This window comes from Microcaecilia unicolor, chromosome 10, assembly GCF_901765095.1.
Source record: "Microcaecilia unicolor chromosome 10, aMicUni1.1, whole genome shotgun sequence".
Classification (NCBI taxonomy): Eukaryota; Metazoa; Chordata; class Amphibia; order Gymnophiona; family Siphonopidae; genus Microcaecilia; species Microcaecilia unicolor.
The window spans coordinates 205,820,162-205,840,324 of record NC_044040.1 but is presented as its reverse complement, the minus strand read 5'-3'; the positions used below and the strand labels follow the sequence as shown (position 1 = coordinate 205,840,324).

Sequence of the window (20,163 nt, the reverse complement as noted above, 5' to 3'; positions counted from 1 at the left end):
TCAGAACAGTCTGGGTAACGTCTCCATGCCAGAGTACGTTGGAGATGATCTCAACCTTTCAGACTTACTGTTAATACTCGCCTCAACACCTGCGTCATGCCAAAAAGAGTTCTGGAGTTTATTAAATGGCTATACAGGGTCCTCGAGAGCTGCAGGCAGGTCAGGTTTTCAGGATATCCACAATGAATATGCATGAACTTGATTTGCATACACTGCCTCCATGGTATGCAAATCTATCTCCTGCATATTCATTGTGGATATCCTGAAAACTTGACCTGCCTGCGGCTCTCAAGGACCGGAGTTGCCTACCCCTGGGCTAATGTGTACAAACAACACATATAGATGTATTTGTAATGCTTTATAATCAGGCTGATGGCACCCAATAAGACTGAAGTAATTTTGGTATCTTTCAGCAACATTTTCTTGCGCTGACTGCATTTTCTTTTTTTTTTACGCACGATACAGAAGCATCGTGGTAGAGATGCCGTGTGAATGGCTCGGTGCTCTGTAGGTTTTCTATGGAACTTCATACAGTCTGTTTAATCGGACACTGTGAACTATGGAGGCGTACAGCTAGATAATCTATTAACAATCCAGCAGCATGGATCCTCTGTAAAGAAGAAATCGTTTTATGTCCTAAGGAAGCTGAGAGCTATAAAAAAGTTTTTTTTTTTTTAAATGGGATATATTTAGACTACTGGTACAATCGCTCTTACTATCCTGATTCGATTATTGAATCTTGTGTTGATCTGCTGTTCTAAAACATTAATCAATCATTTGCAATGCAAAACATAGCCGTTAGATTGATTTATAACCTGTCAAAATATGATTCGATTAAAAGCTACTATTTGAAGCTACATCTTTAGGAATAAAAGGCATTCCAAAGGCTATATTTATGGACAATGTTGAAAATGAGTGTTCGTAGAGACAGAAGTATTTTTAGGGGGAAAAAAAACCCCAAACAAGAAACCTTTTTGTACATAAGTAAGCAAAGCTCACAAAAGTTCAGTTTGAGAACATACATGAAAAATTAAAGCTTAGCCTTCTGACTTTACTATTCAAGTTAATCCTGATTTGCGAGGACAAAAAGCTGAACAAGAAAAAGCAGTGGCAGACAAGCAAATCTGAGACTGATGTACAACACAGGAGAAAATACTTTTATGTACAATATGTTATATTAAAAATGGCAAAAAAAAAATCAAAAGTCTCCTTAAACAAGATAGTACCTTTGAAACTTGTTCTGCTTTCTTGTTTCTTAAGAAAGAAGGAAACAAAAATACTCCCCCGATTTTTATGGTGGTAATTTAAAAAAACAAAAAATGGTACCACAAGGTCACACGTCCCATTTCTGAAAGCAAGGGAGGGGTAGCCTAAACATCTACAGCTGTTGCCTCCTCATTTTCCAGTTTGTAGATGAAGTTTCTGCAGCAAAGGCAGTTAAGAGAAATTCCACACCTGTTGAACCGGGCTGGGCTACACCGGCCCATCACTCGCTCCAGCATTCTTCTAACAGGCACGCACGCGGTGTCCCAACCTGCGAAGCAGCACATGGAGTCCAAGCAGTCGATACCTGAACCCGCCTCAGTAAGCTGGGGAGAAAGCAACAATCATCAGTACTAATAATGCAAGGAGCAGGTTACCCTACTTTCTATCATAGACTTCCGCTGGAACAATTTCGTTGGCACAATGAAGGTAATGTTGCACGTTTAAAGAGACATTTCTGCTTTGATACATATGCTGAAGTGTAAAGACTGAATAGCAATTTTAATAAGTAAAACTTAACCATATGGTAATACTTGTTCACCCTAAGTCATATTTTTAGCTTGCTTATTATCACTTAAAGAAACTATTAGAAGAGAAAAATATGCCATCTTGTTACACACTAGTTTACTGGTCTTGTAAACCTTCCATTGGTACATCTTCTAGATGCAATATATTTCATTATAAAAAGTTACTAGTAAACATGGTTTTGAATACGACCTTGACAAATTTAGCAAGAGAAAATTCTGCTGTAAAAGCCAGTTGAAGACGTACACTTCTTAATATATAAGTAGCCTTCAGAAGAAAATACTTTGGGATACTAAAATGATTCACTTTGTCCCACATTTGACACACAGTAGAGGTGTGCATGAGGATGGGGGCAACAGGAAACCTGTGAAAATCCACGGGGGAACGGGAGGGGACGGATCAAACGTGAATGGGGATGGAAGAGAACAGGGACCAGATAATGTCTCTGTGCACATCTCGACTCAGAAACTTGACACCTACACCTCAATTAAAATAACAAATTGAAAGAGCAGCTCACCTTGATGAAAACTGGTGCATGTGTTTGGCCAATTTTAGCCACGAGGGAAACCACTGATAGAGAAACTTTTGAGCATCTTGGTAGAGTATAGTCTCCATCAAGCTAGTTTCATCTGTGACTGATAATGCAGCTAATATGAAAGCGGCATTTCGAGATGAGGCCTGGATAGGTTGCACAGGTCATAATCTCAATCTCATACTCTCTCATGGACTCGTCATTACAAACAGAAGTTGATCCGAATGACCTCCACAGTGAGATAAGCAATTTTATAACATTGTGCGAAGAGGTGGTTACACTCATTAAGCAAACAGAAGTTAACCGTTCACCGAAGAAAATACTCAAGCAGTGTGTGTCAACTCAGTGGAACAGCGTTCTACTGAAATCTGTGGCAGTGAATACGGAGGAGTTGCATGCGACTGCCACCGAACCAGGCATAAAGAAGCAGTTCCTGACCAAATTGTGCATAATTGACGACACCTTGCTGGTAGAAGTTGTTATAGTGTTAGAACCATTTGAAAGGGCTAAAAAAGAACTGTTGACCGATACTAAGCCTTCACTACATCTGGTGGTCCCTAAAAAAATATCAATTGAAACAGCATCTGACAATTGCAAGCTCAGGCAACTGTGTGACAGCATCCTAAAGAATCACCTTGAAGATCACCTGAATCTCTTATTTTACCAGTTACAGAGGCACTCTTGGCAGCCACATTGCTGGATCCAAGGCTGAAGGGTAATTTAGATCTGATGACAGTTGACGGGCAGAACAATGTCATAATCAGAGTGTGAACACCGACAGCAGATCAAGATGTAGTTGAGGTGGTCAATTGCTGAACCCTCAACAAAATGTCCAAAACGAGAAGAATCAGAGGCAGATATTTTCGGATACTATTTCAAGAGCCAGGAAATAGCTTCGGTGATCGACAAAGTGGATAGATACATATCGGACTCAGACAAGGAATTCTGCTCATCTCTTACTATCTACAGGAAACAGAGGTTCCATGTCTGGCCACTCCTCAGTACAGCTGACATGGGCAAGAGCGACTGGGGATCAGTCCTGCCCTGACTATACCATTAGACTACCAGGGAGGTAGTCTGTGTGTGTGTGTGTTGTGTTGTGTGTGGGGGAGGGTACTCTTCGCATTATTTTTTTTGTATAATGTGTTTGCAAGTAATACAATTACGATCTTGCCTAGTAGTTGATATGGTAAATACAGTGCTCCAAATAAATGCTTTTGATACAAAAGTTCAGCATTAATTTAAATCTGTAAATTTAGGATAAGCTCCTGTCTGTGGAGATAGGACATCAGTTGTCATGCCAAATGTGGTGCAAAGTTAGACTTTATAAAAGCATTGTGGCTTTTAGTTTCATTAGCTGAGGTCCCATGGGTGCAGACACTATTCTGCTTGGAGGTAAAATATGGTCTTTCATTGTTTAAATTATTATATATACTCTGGCTTCAATATTTTTGGGGTAATTCTAAAGAATTTCCAGGATCCGTTGAGTATGACGCAGATACAGCATTTTAATCACATTTGTGGCATGCAGAAGCTAGATTCTACGAGAAAGGAATCTGCAGCGATAGTTTTCAAGCACAAGTACTGGTCAACTTATAGTGTTAGTAGGGAAATGATATTACAATGAAATGACATTTATATATTAGAAAATAATCAGGTTTAGGAACTGCTGGTTTACAGTCTACCTTGCAAAACATTTCACAGATTAACAAATGATTTAATGCAACAAGACAAAAACGTATAAATACAACACAGTAAATTAAAATAAATACAGACTTGAATGATGTACAATGTTGCAATTAATAAACCAAAAAGGTTATTCCATGTGTTTTCAGGAAGATGGCAAAAGGATGGGGATTTTACGAATGAAACCATGACTGACTGCACATCTTGATACAGTGGGATTACTACCTAGGGTGTGCAAGCACTGTCCTGACGGCTTGATGCATCAGCTAGCAACTGCCTACTGTCTTCCCCTCTGTGCCTGCTTTCAGCAAAGTCATATGCTGAGCTGACTGAACCCTTATTCTCTTCCATCTAGAAGGACAGAAAAGCAACATGTCTCAAAAACCATCATCATCTGACAGATTCAGCAGCTTTCTATGTACTAACTCCTGCCACATTATCTCATTTCTACATCAATGGAGATCAGGCTATGGAGCTGAATAAGAAACGGGAGGAACACAACATAATTTTCTTAGAAACAGAGCTGGTCACTGGAGCATGCTTTTCTCTGCATGGCTAAATTTTATAGCACATAAAAAAATAACTCTCCCCAAATACATCTTTGCTTAATGCCAGTCATGTGCAGCTGGAAAAGTCAATAAAAGGAAGTGGAAATCTTGCGGAAACGTTTGTGTCCATTTGGGGACCCCCAGGATAATACACTGTGAAATATGACCAGAGACTTTATTCCTCAATGCTACTGGATAATTTCTGCCCAATTTGGCACGCAGTTCATTTAACCAACCCTAAAAGGAAGTATTTGGATCATGGACCATGGTCAGGATTGAGATATTCTGATTTATTTCTAAAATTTATCAATAAATAATGTTTCCCTTCTCATCTATTTACACACAGAATTATACTATTTTAGGACTCTGTAATGTATAGTTCAGTGGCATTTTTAAATTTACTCTTGTATAGTAATGAAACAGTAAGAAACTGTCCAAGCTGAAGCCATGAAGACGTGTGTACACGGATCACATATAATGTGCAAAAAACCCCCCAAAACAACCAAACAAAAACCCCCCAGCATTATTTGTTGAGCAAATGGGGCACAGTCAGGGTATACCAGGGGCGATGCTCACTAATGCAATTTTTTTGCGACTTTTATAGAATTTGGGGGATAACATTTACCATACGTGCATGTGTATATCTAAAGTCAGCTCTCTACTCATCCTTGCTTAATATTTAAATAATGCCACTGAATATACAAAGAATTTGGATTAGATGTTTCAAAGTATTCCCTAGACATGCCACTGTCCATTGACCTCATATAATATGTACCACTGAAAAATGTGCACAAATAGCTTTATTGAAATGAAGAGATTTATGTACTAGCCAGCATTAAAAATGGAGGACAACGCTTAATGCCTGCCAGGTTTAACACCAGCAATACATCAGGTTTCAGTGTGTTTGGATTAGTTTTAGTGGAGCCGTTCTGAATTTAGCACTTCTAGAGGAAGGAGAAAAATTGGTACTTTCCTGCTTATGTGGTGGTTTTTGGGCCATAATCTGGGGGTGGGGGTTATAGGCCTTGGAGTCCTTGATTTGAGTGTGGAAAAAAAGTGGCTCATATCGACCTACCTAGGGGTTAACACTGGATTTTACACTCAGCATTAACACCCAAGCAGTCCATCACGCATTTTCATCTATTTGCGTATCTGTGAAGTGTGCTTCACACATGGGCATTACAAAATTCGTGTGTTAATAATGTGTGTTCAATACAGGTGAAGGCCCCTTTTTACATACAATGGTGGGATGAGAACAAACATCCAGACTGGAACATGCTCAGTTCTGGAGGTATTTTACAAAGGGCTCTGCTGAACATGGAGTCTTTTGTAAAAAGCGTAAGGATGTGCATGAGTGCTCATGTATTTTCTGGCACGTACAGTGGTAGCGGCCATTTTAGAAATATACATGTAGCAAAAATGAGCAGCATGAAACTTCCACATGAAAGCAGCTTTTCCCCCACATGTAGTTGATTCATTTTACAAATCTATATGTATAAATAGCACCAATTAATTTATGAGGCCCCAATTTTTCTTTTTGAATTTGGAGACAGAAATAAACATATTGGGCAGAATTACTCCCCTAACCCGCCTTGTGAAGCCTTGGCCAAAACAAGCATGTTTTAAATATCCGTGCGTGCCTTTGAGCTGGTTAAAAAACTCATAGGGAAATTTTTGTGGGATTAACAGTGTATATTTTCGACCCACTCACAAACCAAACTACACCCCCTTGAACCTCCGCATGGTGTGGATCCCCACGTGTAAATAGCGGCTTTATGAAATCAGTATGTGTGTATGTAATCTACCTCTGTAAATACAGCAAAGTTACCTGTAGCATGCGTTTCTGAGGACAGTAGGGCAGGTATCCTTACATATAGAGGGCATCACCCCGATGGAACCTGGTGCAGATGCTGCCAACGTTCTACAGCTTTTAAAGGCTGAACGTGCACAAGTGCCCTCCTACCCGACCCGTGAACACGGGACCCTCAGTAACATAAAATTGCTAAAAAAAGAATGCAATTCCAAGGGGAAGTGGGAGGGTTGTAAGGATACCTGTCCTGCTGTCCTCAGAGAACACCTGCTACAGGTAAGTAACTTCGCTTCGCTTTCTCCAATGACAAGGAGGACAGTGGTAACAGGCTCACCGAAAACAACAACAGCAGGACAATAAAGTCTGGCAACAGCAAGACTATGTTGAACCAATTAACCTCAAACTATATTCAAACTGGTTGTGAATAAAAAAAGGGCCTAGGAAGGTCAAGTTGGATTCTAGACCCCAAACAAATTCTGCAGGACTGTCTAACCAAACTGACCGTTACGTCAGGTATTCTGCTCGAGGCAGTAAAGAGATGTGAATGTGTGGACGGAAGACCATGTTGCAGCTTTGCAGATCTCCTCAATGGAGGTTGACCTCAAGTGGGCTATCGACTAGCTATGACTGAAATTGTGAGCTTGTGTCATGTCCCTTAAGGGTCAGCCCAGCCTGGGCATAAGACTGTCTATGGGCTTTTAGTCTGCTCCAGACAGAAGGCCAAGGATCACCAGCAGTCCAAGATATGTCGGCAGAACGATTGACTGATTGAAATAGAACTCCAATGTCACCTTAGGAAACGTGTGGAGAACTACCCTGTTATGATGAAATCTAGTGTAAGGTAAATCAGCTACTAGGGCCTGAAACTCACTAACTCTGCGAACTGAACTGATCGCCACCAAAATCAAGACTTTCCAGTGGATAAAGATGAGCCGGTTGATATCGAGTATCTAGATTTTCAGAAAGCTTTTGATAAAGTTCCTCATGAGAGACTCCTGAGAAAAATAAAGTGTCATGGGATAGGAGGCAAGGTTCTGGTGTGGATTAAGAATTGGTTATTGGACAGAAAGCAGAGGGTAGGGTTAAATGGTCATGTCTCTCAATGGAGGAAGCTGAACAGTGGAGTGCCACAGGGATCAGTACTGGGACTCGTGCTATTTAACATATTTATAAATGATATGGAAATCGGAACGACGAGTGAGGTGATTAAATTTGCAGATGACACAAAACTATTCAAGGCTGTTAAAACATGTGCGGACTGTGAAACATAGCAGGAAGACCTTTGGAAGACTGGGCATACAAATGGCAGCTGAAATTTAATGTGGAGAAATGCAAGGTGATGCACATTGGAAAGAATAATCCGAATCATAGTTACCTGATGCTAGGGTCTACCCTGGGGGCCAGCACTCAAGAAAAAGATCTAGGTGTCGTTGTAGATAATATGCTGAAATCTTCTGCTCAGTCTGCAGGGGGCGGCCAAGAAAGTAAATAGGATGCTAGGAATCATTAGGAAAGGGATGGTGAATAAGACCGAAAATACAATAATGCCTCTTTATTGCTCCATGGTGCGACCGCAGAGTATTGCATTCAGTTCTGGTTGCCATATGTCAAAAAAGATATAGCAGAAAAGGTTCAAAGAAGAGCGACCAAAATGATAAAGGGGATGGAACGCTTCTCGTATGAGGAAAGGCTAAAGAGGTTAGGGCTCTTCAGAAACGAGATATGATTGAGGTCTACAAAATCATGAGTAGTGTAGAAGTAGAAGCAAATCAATTTTTTTTTACTCGTTCCAAAAGTACAAAGACTAGGGGACACTCAAAGAAGTTACATGGAAATACCTTTAAAACAAACAAAAGGAAATACTTTTTCACTCAACAAACAGTTTAGCTCTGGAAATCTTTGCTGCAGAATGTGGTAACCGTGGTTAGCGCTTCTGGATTTTAAAACAAATTTGGAGAAGTTCATGGAGGAAAAGTTCATAGTCTGCTACTGAGACAGACATGGGGAAGCAACTGCTTGCCCTGGGATTTGTAGCATGGAATGTTGCCACGATTTGGGGTTCTGCCAGGTACTTGTGACCTGGTTTGGCCACTGTTGGAAATAGGATACTGGGCTAGATGGACCATTGGTCTGACCCTGTATGGCTACTCTTATGTTCTTATGAACCTCCTAGTAGTGAAGGCTGCAGAAGGAAGCCACCGGGAGAGGGCCCCTTGATAGTGTGTTTCTTGATGATGGTAGTGAGCTCCTTCATCTTGTCCCCAAAAAGGTTGTCATCTCAGCAAGGAACACCTACTAGCCTCTCCTGAACTGAAGGTTCAAGGTCAGAGACACGCAGACATGAGTGTCTACGCATCCTCACACCCAAAGCAGAGAAATGTATCATAAGCGCCCCTGGACAAATATTTTTGGCATTCTTTCTGCTTCTTGGCGAAATGCTCCTGTGGGACAGTGTCTGCAAAGTCTAGCACACTACAAACCCAGGACTGCAAGTATATACTTGTGTAGAGCTGGTATTCTCAGATACTGGAGACTAGCATCGAGGCCTGATAAACCTTACTCCCAAAAGAGACTAAAGTCTGGGCCTCTCTGCCTAAGCATGTCAAGGCATGAGACCTAGAACTCCTTGCTGGTCAAATCCAGTCTCAAAAGGGCTAGGAATGGTGTGGCAATGGGGCCTTCTTGAATCCGGGAGCCTTCTGGATCTAATACATGGAATCCACCTTCTTGGGTACCACTTGCACAGAGAGAGGGGTCTTCCAGCTCTTCATCTGTGCATCCCAAAGAATCTTGGGCAGAGGGACTGTCATGGCATCTCTGGACCGAGAATCAAACTCCAGGACCTGAAATTCAGCCCTTGGTTCGTCCTCCATTTCCAACTTAAAGGGCATGGCCTCCACCATTTTGTTGACAAAACAGGGCTCAGGTGGAGACTTTCTTCTCTGATCAGGTGGAAAGGGGTCTGAGAGTATGCTATACGACCTCTCCTCCGAGAGGTAGTCTAGCTCTTCCTCAGTCTCCCATGACTGGTCTGTGTCAGACTCATTGAACTAGTGCTGGTGGGACTTCTGAGGCTGCACCTGTCTCGGCTGACTGAAGGAATGTCCAGACCTCGAAGCTAGATGCCGAGGCGCCTGTTCACGTCTCGACTTCAAGAGAGCTTTCTCTCCCCATGTTGAGTGCTGCTGTGCATGGAGAGGCAGCGACAGCAATACCTCTCAAGGCAATGGAGTCGGAGACTGCTCCACAGGGGAAACATGAGGTCAGAATGGCTGAGAGCTGTGGCTGGTGAAAGCACCCTTGATGCCCGAGCACCTTGTAGTTGTAGCAGACCTGCTAAGTCCTCTCTCAGCATGGCCTGGAACTGGTCATTGAGGATAGGTATTAGTAGGACTGAGGCCAGTGCAAGTGTGGAGACAGCTTGTTGAGCTGTCGGTGCTGGATCAGAAGCAGGGTCCTGGCTGCATGGGTGCTGAAGCAACGGCATCAGGATAACAGAGGGGGAGCAGTCCTAATGGGCAAGCAATGCCGAAATCCTGGAGCTACAGGCACTGTGTGTCAAACGGGACTGATGTAGATGCATCTTAGCCTTTGCCCGAGGCCTGACATTGGAGTACCCTCGGTGCCGATTAGGATGACGTCAAATCCGCAAGTCCTGTGTGTCAGGTCCGATGCAGATCAGTCCTGGGCCTGCTGGCAGTGCTCGACGCCAAGGGAGGTGGAGATCTCAATGCTGGCGCACTCTCAGTGTTGGACGGTGCCCTGGCAGCAATCGGGATCAATGCTTCCAATGTCGATGTTGATGAACCGGGCTTTGAGGATCCAAAAAGTTCCTTCTGGAGGGTCTGACATGCTTTATGTGTTCTTTTCTGTATTTTTAAACAAGGAACACAGTTAGATGGGTCACGGGCAGGCCCCAGACACCCCACACAACTATCATGTGGGTCAGTGTTAGAGATCACCTGAATGCACTGGTGGGCATCTCTTTTGAAGCCAATGGGAGTCTTCTGGGCTGTGTCAAAAAGAACAGTAGCTAAATCAAAAGGCTCAATGGTGAGGTCAAAAAGGGTCTTACCTCAAAAAATAAAGAAAAAACTTAGAGTTGAAAACTAAAAAAAAAAAAAAAAAAAAGGTACAAGGAAGGGAAAAGAACACAAACAGAAGAAAAAAAAAAAATACCAGCACGGGAAGGCACAAAACACAGTGAACCTCCCCCCTCCCCTGACTCGACCTCCTAGCTCCGTGGAAAAAAAACGAGACCGAGGGTCCTGCGTGTCGGGTGGGAAGGTACTCGTACATGTGCCGCTGCCAAAAGCCTCTAAAAACTATAGAATGCTGGACAGCGTCCACACCGGGTTCCGCAAGGATGATGTAAGGATATCACGGTCCTGCTTGTCCTTGGAGAATGCTATTTAGATGTGGAGATGTTTCTAAAATAATTTAACACACACAAGGGAGGTTATTCTCCAATATAGAACAAGATTAAGAACTAATTTATTTTAAATCTAGGATGCCGTATTAAGGTGACTCCCAACTGAATTAATCAAACGAAAATGATGCGCAGGCCATAAAAATATTTGCCCATAATCCATCTCTTAAAAAGACAAATGTTGCTCATTTAGGGCTCCATTTATTAAGCTACGGTAAGCATTAGCGTGTGCTAGTGCGGCATCCCGCTGTAGTTCCAAATGAGTGTGTGCAAACCATGCGCAAAGAATGTATTTTAATTTTTCTGGGAAGGGTCGTGTCTGGGGGGGGGGGGGGGGGGGGGGAGTGGAGAGTGGGCAATTCTGCTCATGCACTAATTTTTGTTAATGGCCGTGCGTTAACAACATTAGTGCATGGCCATTCATTCAGAAAATTGGCCATTTTCTGGCAGCGGTAAAATAACCTTAGGGGCCCTTTTACAAAGCTGCGGGTAGCGTGCGCCAAATCGGCGGTAAATCGGCAGCGAGGCCACGTTGTCGCACACTGAATGGTTATCGCGCAGGTAGCACGTGAAACCTTACCGCTAAGTCAATGGCTGGCTGTAAGGGCTCAGGTCGTAAATAGGCACGCGTTAAGTTTTAATTTAGGCGCACGCCCATTAAAAATGGCCTATTCCCAGCCACGGTAAAAAAAAAGTGGCCCAGCGCGCCCAAAAGACACACCCACACTACAGCAGGCCACTTTTTACCATGGCTTTGTAAAAGGATCTCTTAGCGCACAAGAAAGACTCATGTAATGGCACATTAAGGCCATTTTTTTTTAACCGCAGCTTAAGAAATGATGAAACAGGAAGTGCCATAGAGGCTGTCCAAATTTACAGACTTCTTCCCTGCTGCAGGCATTTTCTGTCTTCTCTGTTCATGAGGGAAAGAATTAAAGAAATTAGGGGAAAAAAAGACTGGATATCAGAATACTTACAGGAATTCAATTGGTCTGGCCTTATGCAGCTTTCAATTATGCAACATGCAGAGAACAAGTTTGACTACCACAGAAAAACAAAAGCAATGGGAGCATGCTAGGATACACAGCACATAATAGGAGGAGATGCAAAGGGATTATATTTTTATTCTGTTATGTGAGCGTCATGCTAGGGAATTTGTATTCTTTAAGATCTAGTGCATGCTCGGTCCTGTGGACCACTGATCATAATTATTCAAGGTAGCCAGCTGTAAAACAGCTGGAACATAAGATTTTTTTTTTTCTGTTAAGAGGACAGAACGTTTCCATTCCTCCTCTGCTTTCCACTCATGCCTTTTCTCCTCTCTCTCTCTCGGTGTTGGGTTAGTCGACCGTCAGCATGCATAGGAGTGGATGAGGAACTGTCCCTCCTACTCTACCTAATTTTGCTTAGCTGATTCCTTGCCCTGCTGGACATTGGCTGCAGTGCGATGAACTCGTCATTTAAAGCAACTCTGTTGGAAAACATCTATAAATGGACAAAAAAAGGTGGAACACAGAACATGTCAGTTAGCAGTTCAGATTTCTGCGGCGACAGACACAGGCTATGAGTTAAAACAAAATTCATCATATATGTAGAACACACATAAACCTAGCACAAAGAGACTGAACAACGCCATTTTCTCCTGCAACGTGGCCGTCCAGCTGTGCTGGAACCAGGGCTGGGTACTGGCACTACAACCACCCAGGAATTAATGGTCTTATTTTTAAAAAAATGTTCCCAGCTTACTTTAAAGTAGGTACTAGCTGTGGGCCACGAAGCAGGGCTCCTTCAAGAACCCTGCAATCGTGGCACCTAGGGGTCACTGTGGCATGACTGGGGCTTCATGTCCTTCAGGGGCTGTGAACACCATCTCCACAGTATTCGCAGCTATGACTAATCTGGAGAGCACCAGATCTGAGCTGGAAATTGAATCCAGGTCTCTTGCACAGCAGGTCACAGCACTGCCAGCCTGTAAAGTGTTTGCAACGGTAGAGACGGTAAAGCAGCAGTTAGAGAGTGCACTTTTTTCTTATTCTTTTTTTTAAAAACTGTATATGTAACTTTCTTGGGGAAAAAAAAGCTTTGGGAAGGGGGAAACACTCATGTATCTTTGCATAAACTCTCTCCGATCTGTGTGGACCTGAAATAAATGAGATCTGGCACAAATACCAAGCAAAACCTAGCAATGCGGTCAGAATACCTATGCAGTTCAAATGATTGCAACAGCAGAGTTCAAAACATTGTTATTACATTAATTAGAAATTGATAATGTCGATTTCAGAAACACTCATTTCTGCATGTGGAAACACTTCTATATGTACACAGGAGTTAGTCAGCTTTGGAAGATCAGACGACTTGGTCCTTTTCTTCAGATTAAGACAACGAAACCCTACCAAAACTTGACAAAACCGAATTCTCTACACACGATTGCTTCAGCCACTCTGTCACTGATGAATGTTAACGCACTACCACTCTATTTCTCATGCTGAAATGAACTTTCTATATTTCATTGTTTAACTTACTCTATAAGTTACTCTATCATTTATGAACTTTGTATTTCTCACTCCGGAAATGGCGATCGCCACTACGGCATAATGTAAGCCACATTGAGCCTGCAAATAGGTGGGAAAATGTGGGATACAAATGCAACAAATAAAATAAATAAATATTTTTTAGATTTCAGACACATGCACACAAAGAGGGCAATTTTACTAAGTGTATGCCACAATTTAAGTGCCACGTTGGCACGAGCAATGAGTGTATCCTATAAGAACATTTTTGCAGAGTTCTAATCAAACACTAGTATGCCTAAATGTAGGTTCGAATGTTTACAGGAAACAAGTAGGCAAGTGGTCCGCTAGTCCCAAAAAGGATGGTAGTTGTAGAAGCAAGACACGGTTAATGGAGGATAAGAGAGATTTTATTGGAGAATCATATAAAATATTAAGTCCGACGTGGCTGCGTTTTGTCCAGCAGGGGCAGAAGAGTATCTTATGGTGAAGTGAAAGGTTCACACCATAAGGGAATGTTTTGCCCCTGAAGCAGCTCTTGCCGGGTGAAACACGGCCATGTTGGGCTTGATTTTTTCTTTTATCTGGTGCGAATGTTTACATCAGGTCTATGAAGACAAAAGTAGGGATGGACGAGTGGTCTTCCGATAGAATTCAGAGGACGCACTTGAGACTAATTGGAAAATAGCTTTATTGGCGAGATCAACTGTATCAGGATTCTGCAAAGATCAGATTGTCAAGGGCACGAACCTGTGTTTCAGTGCCAGCATCCTACTCAAAATGGTGGACATCAAAGATGCCGCCGAAAACCAGCATCAACGAATATGTCGAGCATAACACACGGCAAATGTTCTCTGCCATCAAAGCCAATCACGGGTTCGTGCTGAGTGACTTGACGATTTGATGTTATCAGAATCCTGATACAGTTGATGCCACCAATAAAGCTATTTTCCAATTACTCTCAAGTGTGTCCTCTGAATTCAATCGGAAGACCACTTGTCCATCCCTACTTTTGTCTGCTTGGATCATATCTGTAGGGCTGCTTTGACCTCTTTGGTTTGTGTTACACCAGGTCTAGGGCAGGCGAAAATCTTAGTACCTCAGTGTGGTAGTTACACATGTAACTTCCAGTATACTGTAAGTTCTGTGTATAAGTGGGCGTTATGATCATGCTCTGTTCATGTGACAGCTGCTTTGACACTTACACGCTACGGAAGTTTAGCGCAAAATTCTAGAATAGCACTTAGGCCGCATACATGTGTAAGTGTACACGGACCCCTATGGATGGCAGTATTGTATTAATTATGCATGCAGTCGGCATATAAATTTAAGTGCCTAATTATAGCATGAGGGGGAATGAGAGCAGCTGGGGGCTGTTAATAGAGATTTTAAAGTCAAAGGAGAAAACTAGTTAGCTTTGAAAAGTTTAGCATAAAAGCAGCTCCTACCGGGTCCAAGACTTTCCTGATAATGCGCTAATGCAGTCTTTTTAAGACCCCAGACCTGGTAGCGACTTCCATCTACTGTAGGTGTGGCTCCATGTCTCTTCCTCTACCTTCTCCGGAAGCCATCTACTGGCACTGTAAGCCATGCGGTGTCTGACCTCCCATGCTATTCTCAAGAGGCTTAGGGGTCATTTTACAAAGGCGTGCTAAAAAATGTCCTCCCCCCCCCCCTGAAAATAGACGTGCGGCAAAATCAAAACTACCGCGTGTCCATTTTGGTTTCTGAGAGCTTACTGCCAGCCATAAACCTAGAGGTAAAGAATTTGGGTGGTAATGACCTGCGCGCCAGAAAAAAACCAAATTTCGGACGCAAGCCAAAAATGAAATTACCGCAAGAGCCACGCGGTAATCGGGCGGTAAGTCCATTTTGGCGCGCGTAGGTGCATACGTGACTTAGTAAAAGGGGCCCTTAGAGAACAGTACAGGAGTTTGGGTACCGCAGAAAGGCACCCTGGGCCAAGAAAGAACAGAATAGTTGTTCCAGGGGTAGTGTCGGCAGCGAGCTGGTAAGCTGCTTTGAACAAATTGTATTTAAAGAAATAGAGGACAAATTTACACAAATAAAAAGCCTGTGGAATGGGGGGGGGGGGGGGGGCACAGAATCAACAAATAGGAAAAAGAGCCTATTTGCAGAGGCTGGGGGTGGAGACTGACTGGTGAAGGTTGATAAGTGAGTGTATTGGGGGAGAGTTACTGGTAAGAGAGTTTACTTGATGGTGGTGGTGAGGATTGGCTAGAGGAGCGAAACTGGGGTGTAGCAGTCTCATTTAGTTACAAATGTCGCTGTAAGTGCGCTTGAACATTCAAGTGACTATTTGAGGCAATCCCCTTTGCTCAGGGTGTTAGCTTTATTTGGTGATGGGTCCTGGTTCTCACATTTTTTTTTTTTTTGGCCAGAAAGAAGACCTTGCTTGATAAGCTGCAAGGCTCACTGTGCTACATTTTAAAAATTGCATTACTACCAACAGGAAAGTTTCCAACCCAACTGGTGGCCAAGCTCAAATGAAAAGCATCACAATCAAACATATAAATGGCAAGAGGCGTACTCACTCGCAAATGCGCAGTAGAGACCCTCTCTGTCCCGCCCCCGTGTCAATACGTGATGACGGGGGCATGACAGAGAGGGAACCTGCGCACCTGCGAGTGAGGGAACCGCCGTCGCCACCGCTCCCCCTACCTACCCAGAGTCGCCGCCACCCACCCTCCACCCGGCCCGGGTACCTGGCTTCACTATTCAAACCGCCGGAACACAGCACACAGCTCATCTGAGCTGCCGTTGGCCTTCCTTACCTGCCTGTGTCCCGCCCTCGCCGACGTTACGTCACACGAGGGCGGAACACACGCAGAGAAGAAGGAAGGCCGACGGCAGCTCAGATGAGCTGTGTGCTGCGTTCCGGCAGTTTGAATAGTGAAGCCAGGTACCCGGCCCGAGTGGAGGGGCGGCGACCTATCCGGGGGGGGGGGGGGGGGGGGGGGGGGGGCTTTCAACCCCCCCTCCTTTACTAGCCCGTTTTTACGGGCTCAACGGCTAGTAAAAAGGATAAAACCAGGTAGTACATCACACACCAGCTACAAATCACGATTAAAGAAAATGATTGGATTTGTATTTATTTATTTATTTGCTGCATTTGTATCCCACATTTCCCCACCTATTTGCAGGCTCAATGTGGCTTACATTGCATTCAAAACATGCATTTATAAGAATAACCACAGTCCACAGGAATGAGGAAAGGACATTTTATCATGTCCGTTTCTGTCAAATGCAAACCTTTTAGTCAAACAATATCTTTTCCTGATTATTCACAGAAATGCCTTTCCCACAGCACACGCTGGTTTATATTATTAAATGGGGATATTAAGTTACATTAGCAAGTTACAGTGGTTAGACAAGGAAAGCTTGAGGCTGCTGTTGCTACTCGTCACTAGCACAGATAAAACTAGAGAAACCGTACACCAAGTTGGGGTTTTGTCACACTGCATACCTACAAGTAGAAATGGGTTGGTGCATCTGGCTTAGCTGACTACGAACAAGCTCCTGGATCTAGGTTCTTACTGAAAAGTAACACTTAAGGGTCATTTACTAACAATTAACGTGTGATAACAGCACTGGTGGGAGTTATTTACCACAGGGCTCATTTTATGCCATTTTCCTGGCAATAACTTTCTTAGGGGCCTAATGTACCAGATTTATCATGGCGTGTTTTGTGGCCATTACTTTTTCTTTTCTTTTTTTTTTTTGTAGATTGCACACTAATGTTTGCATTAGTACATTGTACCTGCAAAAAAAAAAAAAAAATTCATGTTTTGCAGTAAGCCTTTTATTGTGTACTAAATGTGTGTTTGGGCTTAATGGCTTTTAGTCAAACAGACCCTAAGTAGGTCCTTGTGACTCTGGGCAAGTCACTTAACCCTCCATTGCCCCAGGTACAAATAAGTACCTAAGCCTCATTGAGCCTGCCAGCGCGGGGTACAAAAAAGAAGTGTAATATTTACATATCACAACACTGCATTGTGGTGTCCTTTTACCAAGCTGCAGTAAAAAGGGCCCTTAGGAAGTGGCGGGGCCCGTTTTTCCCCACACACCAGGGCCCTCTTTGTTTACCGCAGTGGGTAAGAAGCCCCCTCTCCCCCAAAATGGCCATGCGGTAAGATTACTCTTACCGTGTGGCCATGCGGCAAGGAGCACCCACTTAGGTGGCGGTAACAGTTCCACGGTAACCCAGCAGTAACCTGCTGGCTTAGCGCTGCAGTAAAAATTCTACAAATATTTTTCCGGTGCACGCTCAAGCCAGAACTACCGCCGGCGGCCTCACTGCGCCGGCAACCCTTTCATAAAAGGGCCCCCTGTATTCCTTATAGCACAAGGGTGGCAAGTCTTGACTTGTTGAAAACTAGAAGCTGCTTTATGATTCAACATATTTCCTTTGACCAAACGCTGTAAATAAAATGTGACAATCTGTAAACTGTAATGATACCATTTAATACATTCATAGGGACATCTTTAAGATCTGATGTCATTATTCACACAGCTACTCTGAAAGTAATACCAGAAGAGTAAAAATGGCAAGACTGCATTTACAACATGTTTACTATTTATAGCAGAAGTCTTGGTCTAGTTGTACATAGCATGTGTTACCTGTGCCTTTTCTGTACTTGTTGGACATAAGTGTCTGTAAAATACTTTCTTCACAACATCCAGAAAGAGACAAGAAACGACTATGACAATGATGGCAAACCACACGGACCCACTGGATAGCAGCTGAACGAATACAAAGTACATGTCTTGTGTATGTAAAAATGGCCTGCAAAGAAAAAATATTTCACTGTAGCGGCAAAAATAAAAATAGAAATCGTATCAAACATCTGATATCTGCATGTTCAGCAAGAGCTTAAATACGGTTCTTATTTGCGCTCAAAAGCCTCTTGCTTTCCTTGCATTTTCTCACCCACTCAATCCAAACTGAACCCGAGATCGCGCTGCAGCCTGGACTGAGGTGCAGAGCTACATTCAACACCTGGCTCCTTCATTTCTATGAAGCCACCTTTTTTCTTCACACGTCATAGCAGTAATAACGCTTTCCACAGCCTAAAAGTCCTTTGTTTTAAAAGTGGGGGGTTACTGAAATTTCAGTCCTCAAGGGTTACAAACAGATTTTGTTTTCAGCATGACTAAACCTGCAATTTAACACAAATCCTTTATGGTTTATAGGAGCTTGAGTGGACATCAGATATCTGATGATTCCATTGATAGAAAAGATATATTTTATTGAGATGAGAGCTTTATTTTTCTCTCTGGCTGGTCCATTTATGGAACAAGTGACCAGCTGATTTAAGAAGGGTGCTAGTGTAAGAGCACAAGCGGCAAGTGAAGGTAGATCCGAACTGTGTTGGGGATAGACTCTCTCAGTGACCATGGGGTAGCCCCAGGCGGGTGGCCAGGCGTTTTGTGACATAAGATATCTTGCAATTTATGATCGTCTCCTAAAAGATATATATAATTACTTGTAACAAATGATACTGTAGATTGAACAAAATAACTTACCAGATAATTCCTCCATAAAACAAGGAGAATATAAAATAGAACCCAATGGACCCCCATGTTACAAAGTGATGAATCCATGTCCAGAAGTGAGTCTCCAAGGCCATCTAAAGAGAACAAGACATTTTTAGCTGGCATGTTAAACTACCCTCCCTTTTACCAAAATGGCAGAAAAAGATCAATTAACCCAGGTAGTTCTACCTACACTGTTAAGGATTTAGAGGCAGATGCAGCAACCAAACGTAAAAAAATCTAAATCGTTAAAGTCCCTAACGATTTTAAAATAACGAAAAATGCACCAAAAAAAAAAGTCACACATGCTGGAATCGGTATTGAAACGTACAATGTATCAAAGAATCACAATACACATCGTTAATCGGCCCCCAAATCATGCGCAGAGCAGCCAAGCGTTATGTTAGCTGCTCTGCGCATGCCACAAACAGTCAAATCACAAGCACATGGCAAATTGAATTGACACACAAAAAAATAAAACTAAAAAAAGGATCGGGAGGGGGCAAGGGCACTCATCAGGAGCGTCCTGTACGGACGGCCTTGCCCCCCCCCCCCCCCCCGCCGCTGCTCCCCACTTTCCGCCGCTCCCCCCACCCCGAAAAAGCAAAATTGTAGCAGCCCCTGCCCCCCTCCCTTCCTCACTACTCTCAGCTCCGCTGACGTCAGACAGGGGCGGGCCCAGGAGGAGAAAGACGCTCTATCGCGAAGGCAGGCATCAGCTGATTCAGCGTTCTTCTTGCCCGTGCAGCGCCTTCGGACAGAGGAGAGAGGCGCTGCACGGGCCCGGTAAGAGGGAGGGGGGCCCGATGGAGAAGGGGAATGGCGGCGACGACCCCCAAAGGGGGCGGGGCACAGACGGAGGATGTCGGGAGGCGGAGCTGAGAGTAGTGAGGAAGGGAGGGGGGCAGGGGCTGCTACAATTTTGCTTTTTCGGGGTGGGGGGAGCGGCGGAAAGTGGGGAGCAGCGGCGGGGGGGGGGGGGGGGGGGGCAAGGCCGTCCGTACAGGACGCTCCTGATGAGCGCCCTTGCCCCCTCCCGATCCTTTTTTAGTTTTATTTTTTTATGTGTTTTCTGAGGTCCTTTGGACCAATCACAGCGCTTTTAGCTCAAAGTTGGCTCAAAGTTTGTTTATTTTTTCACTTAACACTTTTTCCTGGCACAGAGCTGTCCTAACGAGAGGTCCAGACCTCTCGTTAGTTTTCCTGCCTTTTTCCTGCGTAAAGGCAATCGGAAAAGGTTAGTGCATGTCGTTTCAATGGGGTTTTCACACTAATTGCTCATCTCCATTCCGTTTTCGTTAGCT

At 43.6% G+C, this 20,163-nt stretch overlaps 1 protein-coding gene across 1 annotated transcript in view; it reads right to left on the bottom strand.

The window, feature by feature from the left end:
• The window catches only part of ATP11B (ATPase phospholipid transporting 11B (putative)), a 138,899-nt gene that overhangs the window by 9,633 nt on the left and 109,103 nt on the right, over window positions 1–20,163 (bottom strand). Inside the window, 3 exon segments of the mRNA XM_030216601.1 lie at window positions 1,456–1,589; window positions 17,945–18,110; window positions 18,851–18,954. Coding sequence (XP_030072461.1) covers window positions 1,456–1,589; window positions 17,945–18,110; window positions 18,851–18,954 — 404 coding nt within the window.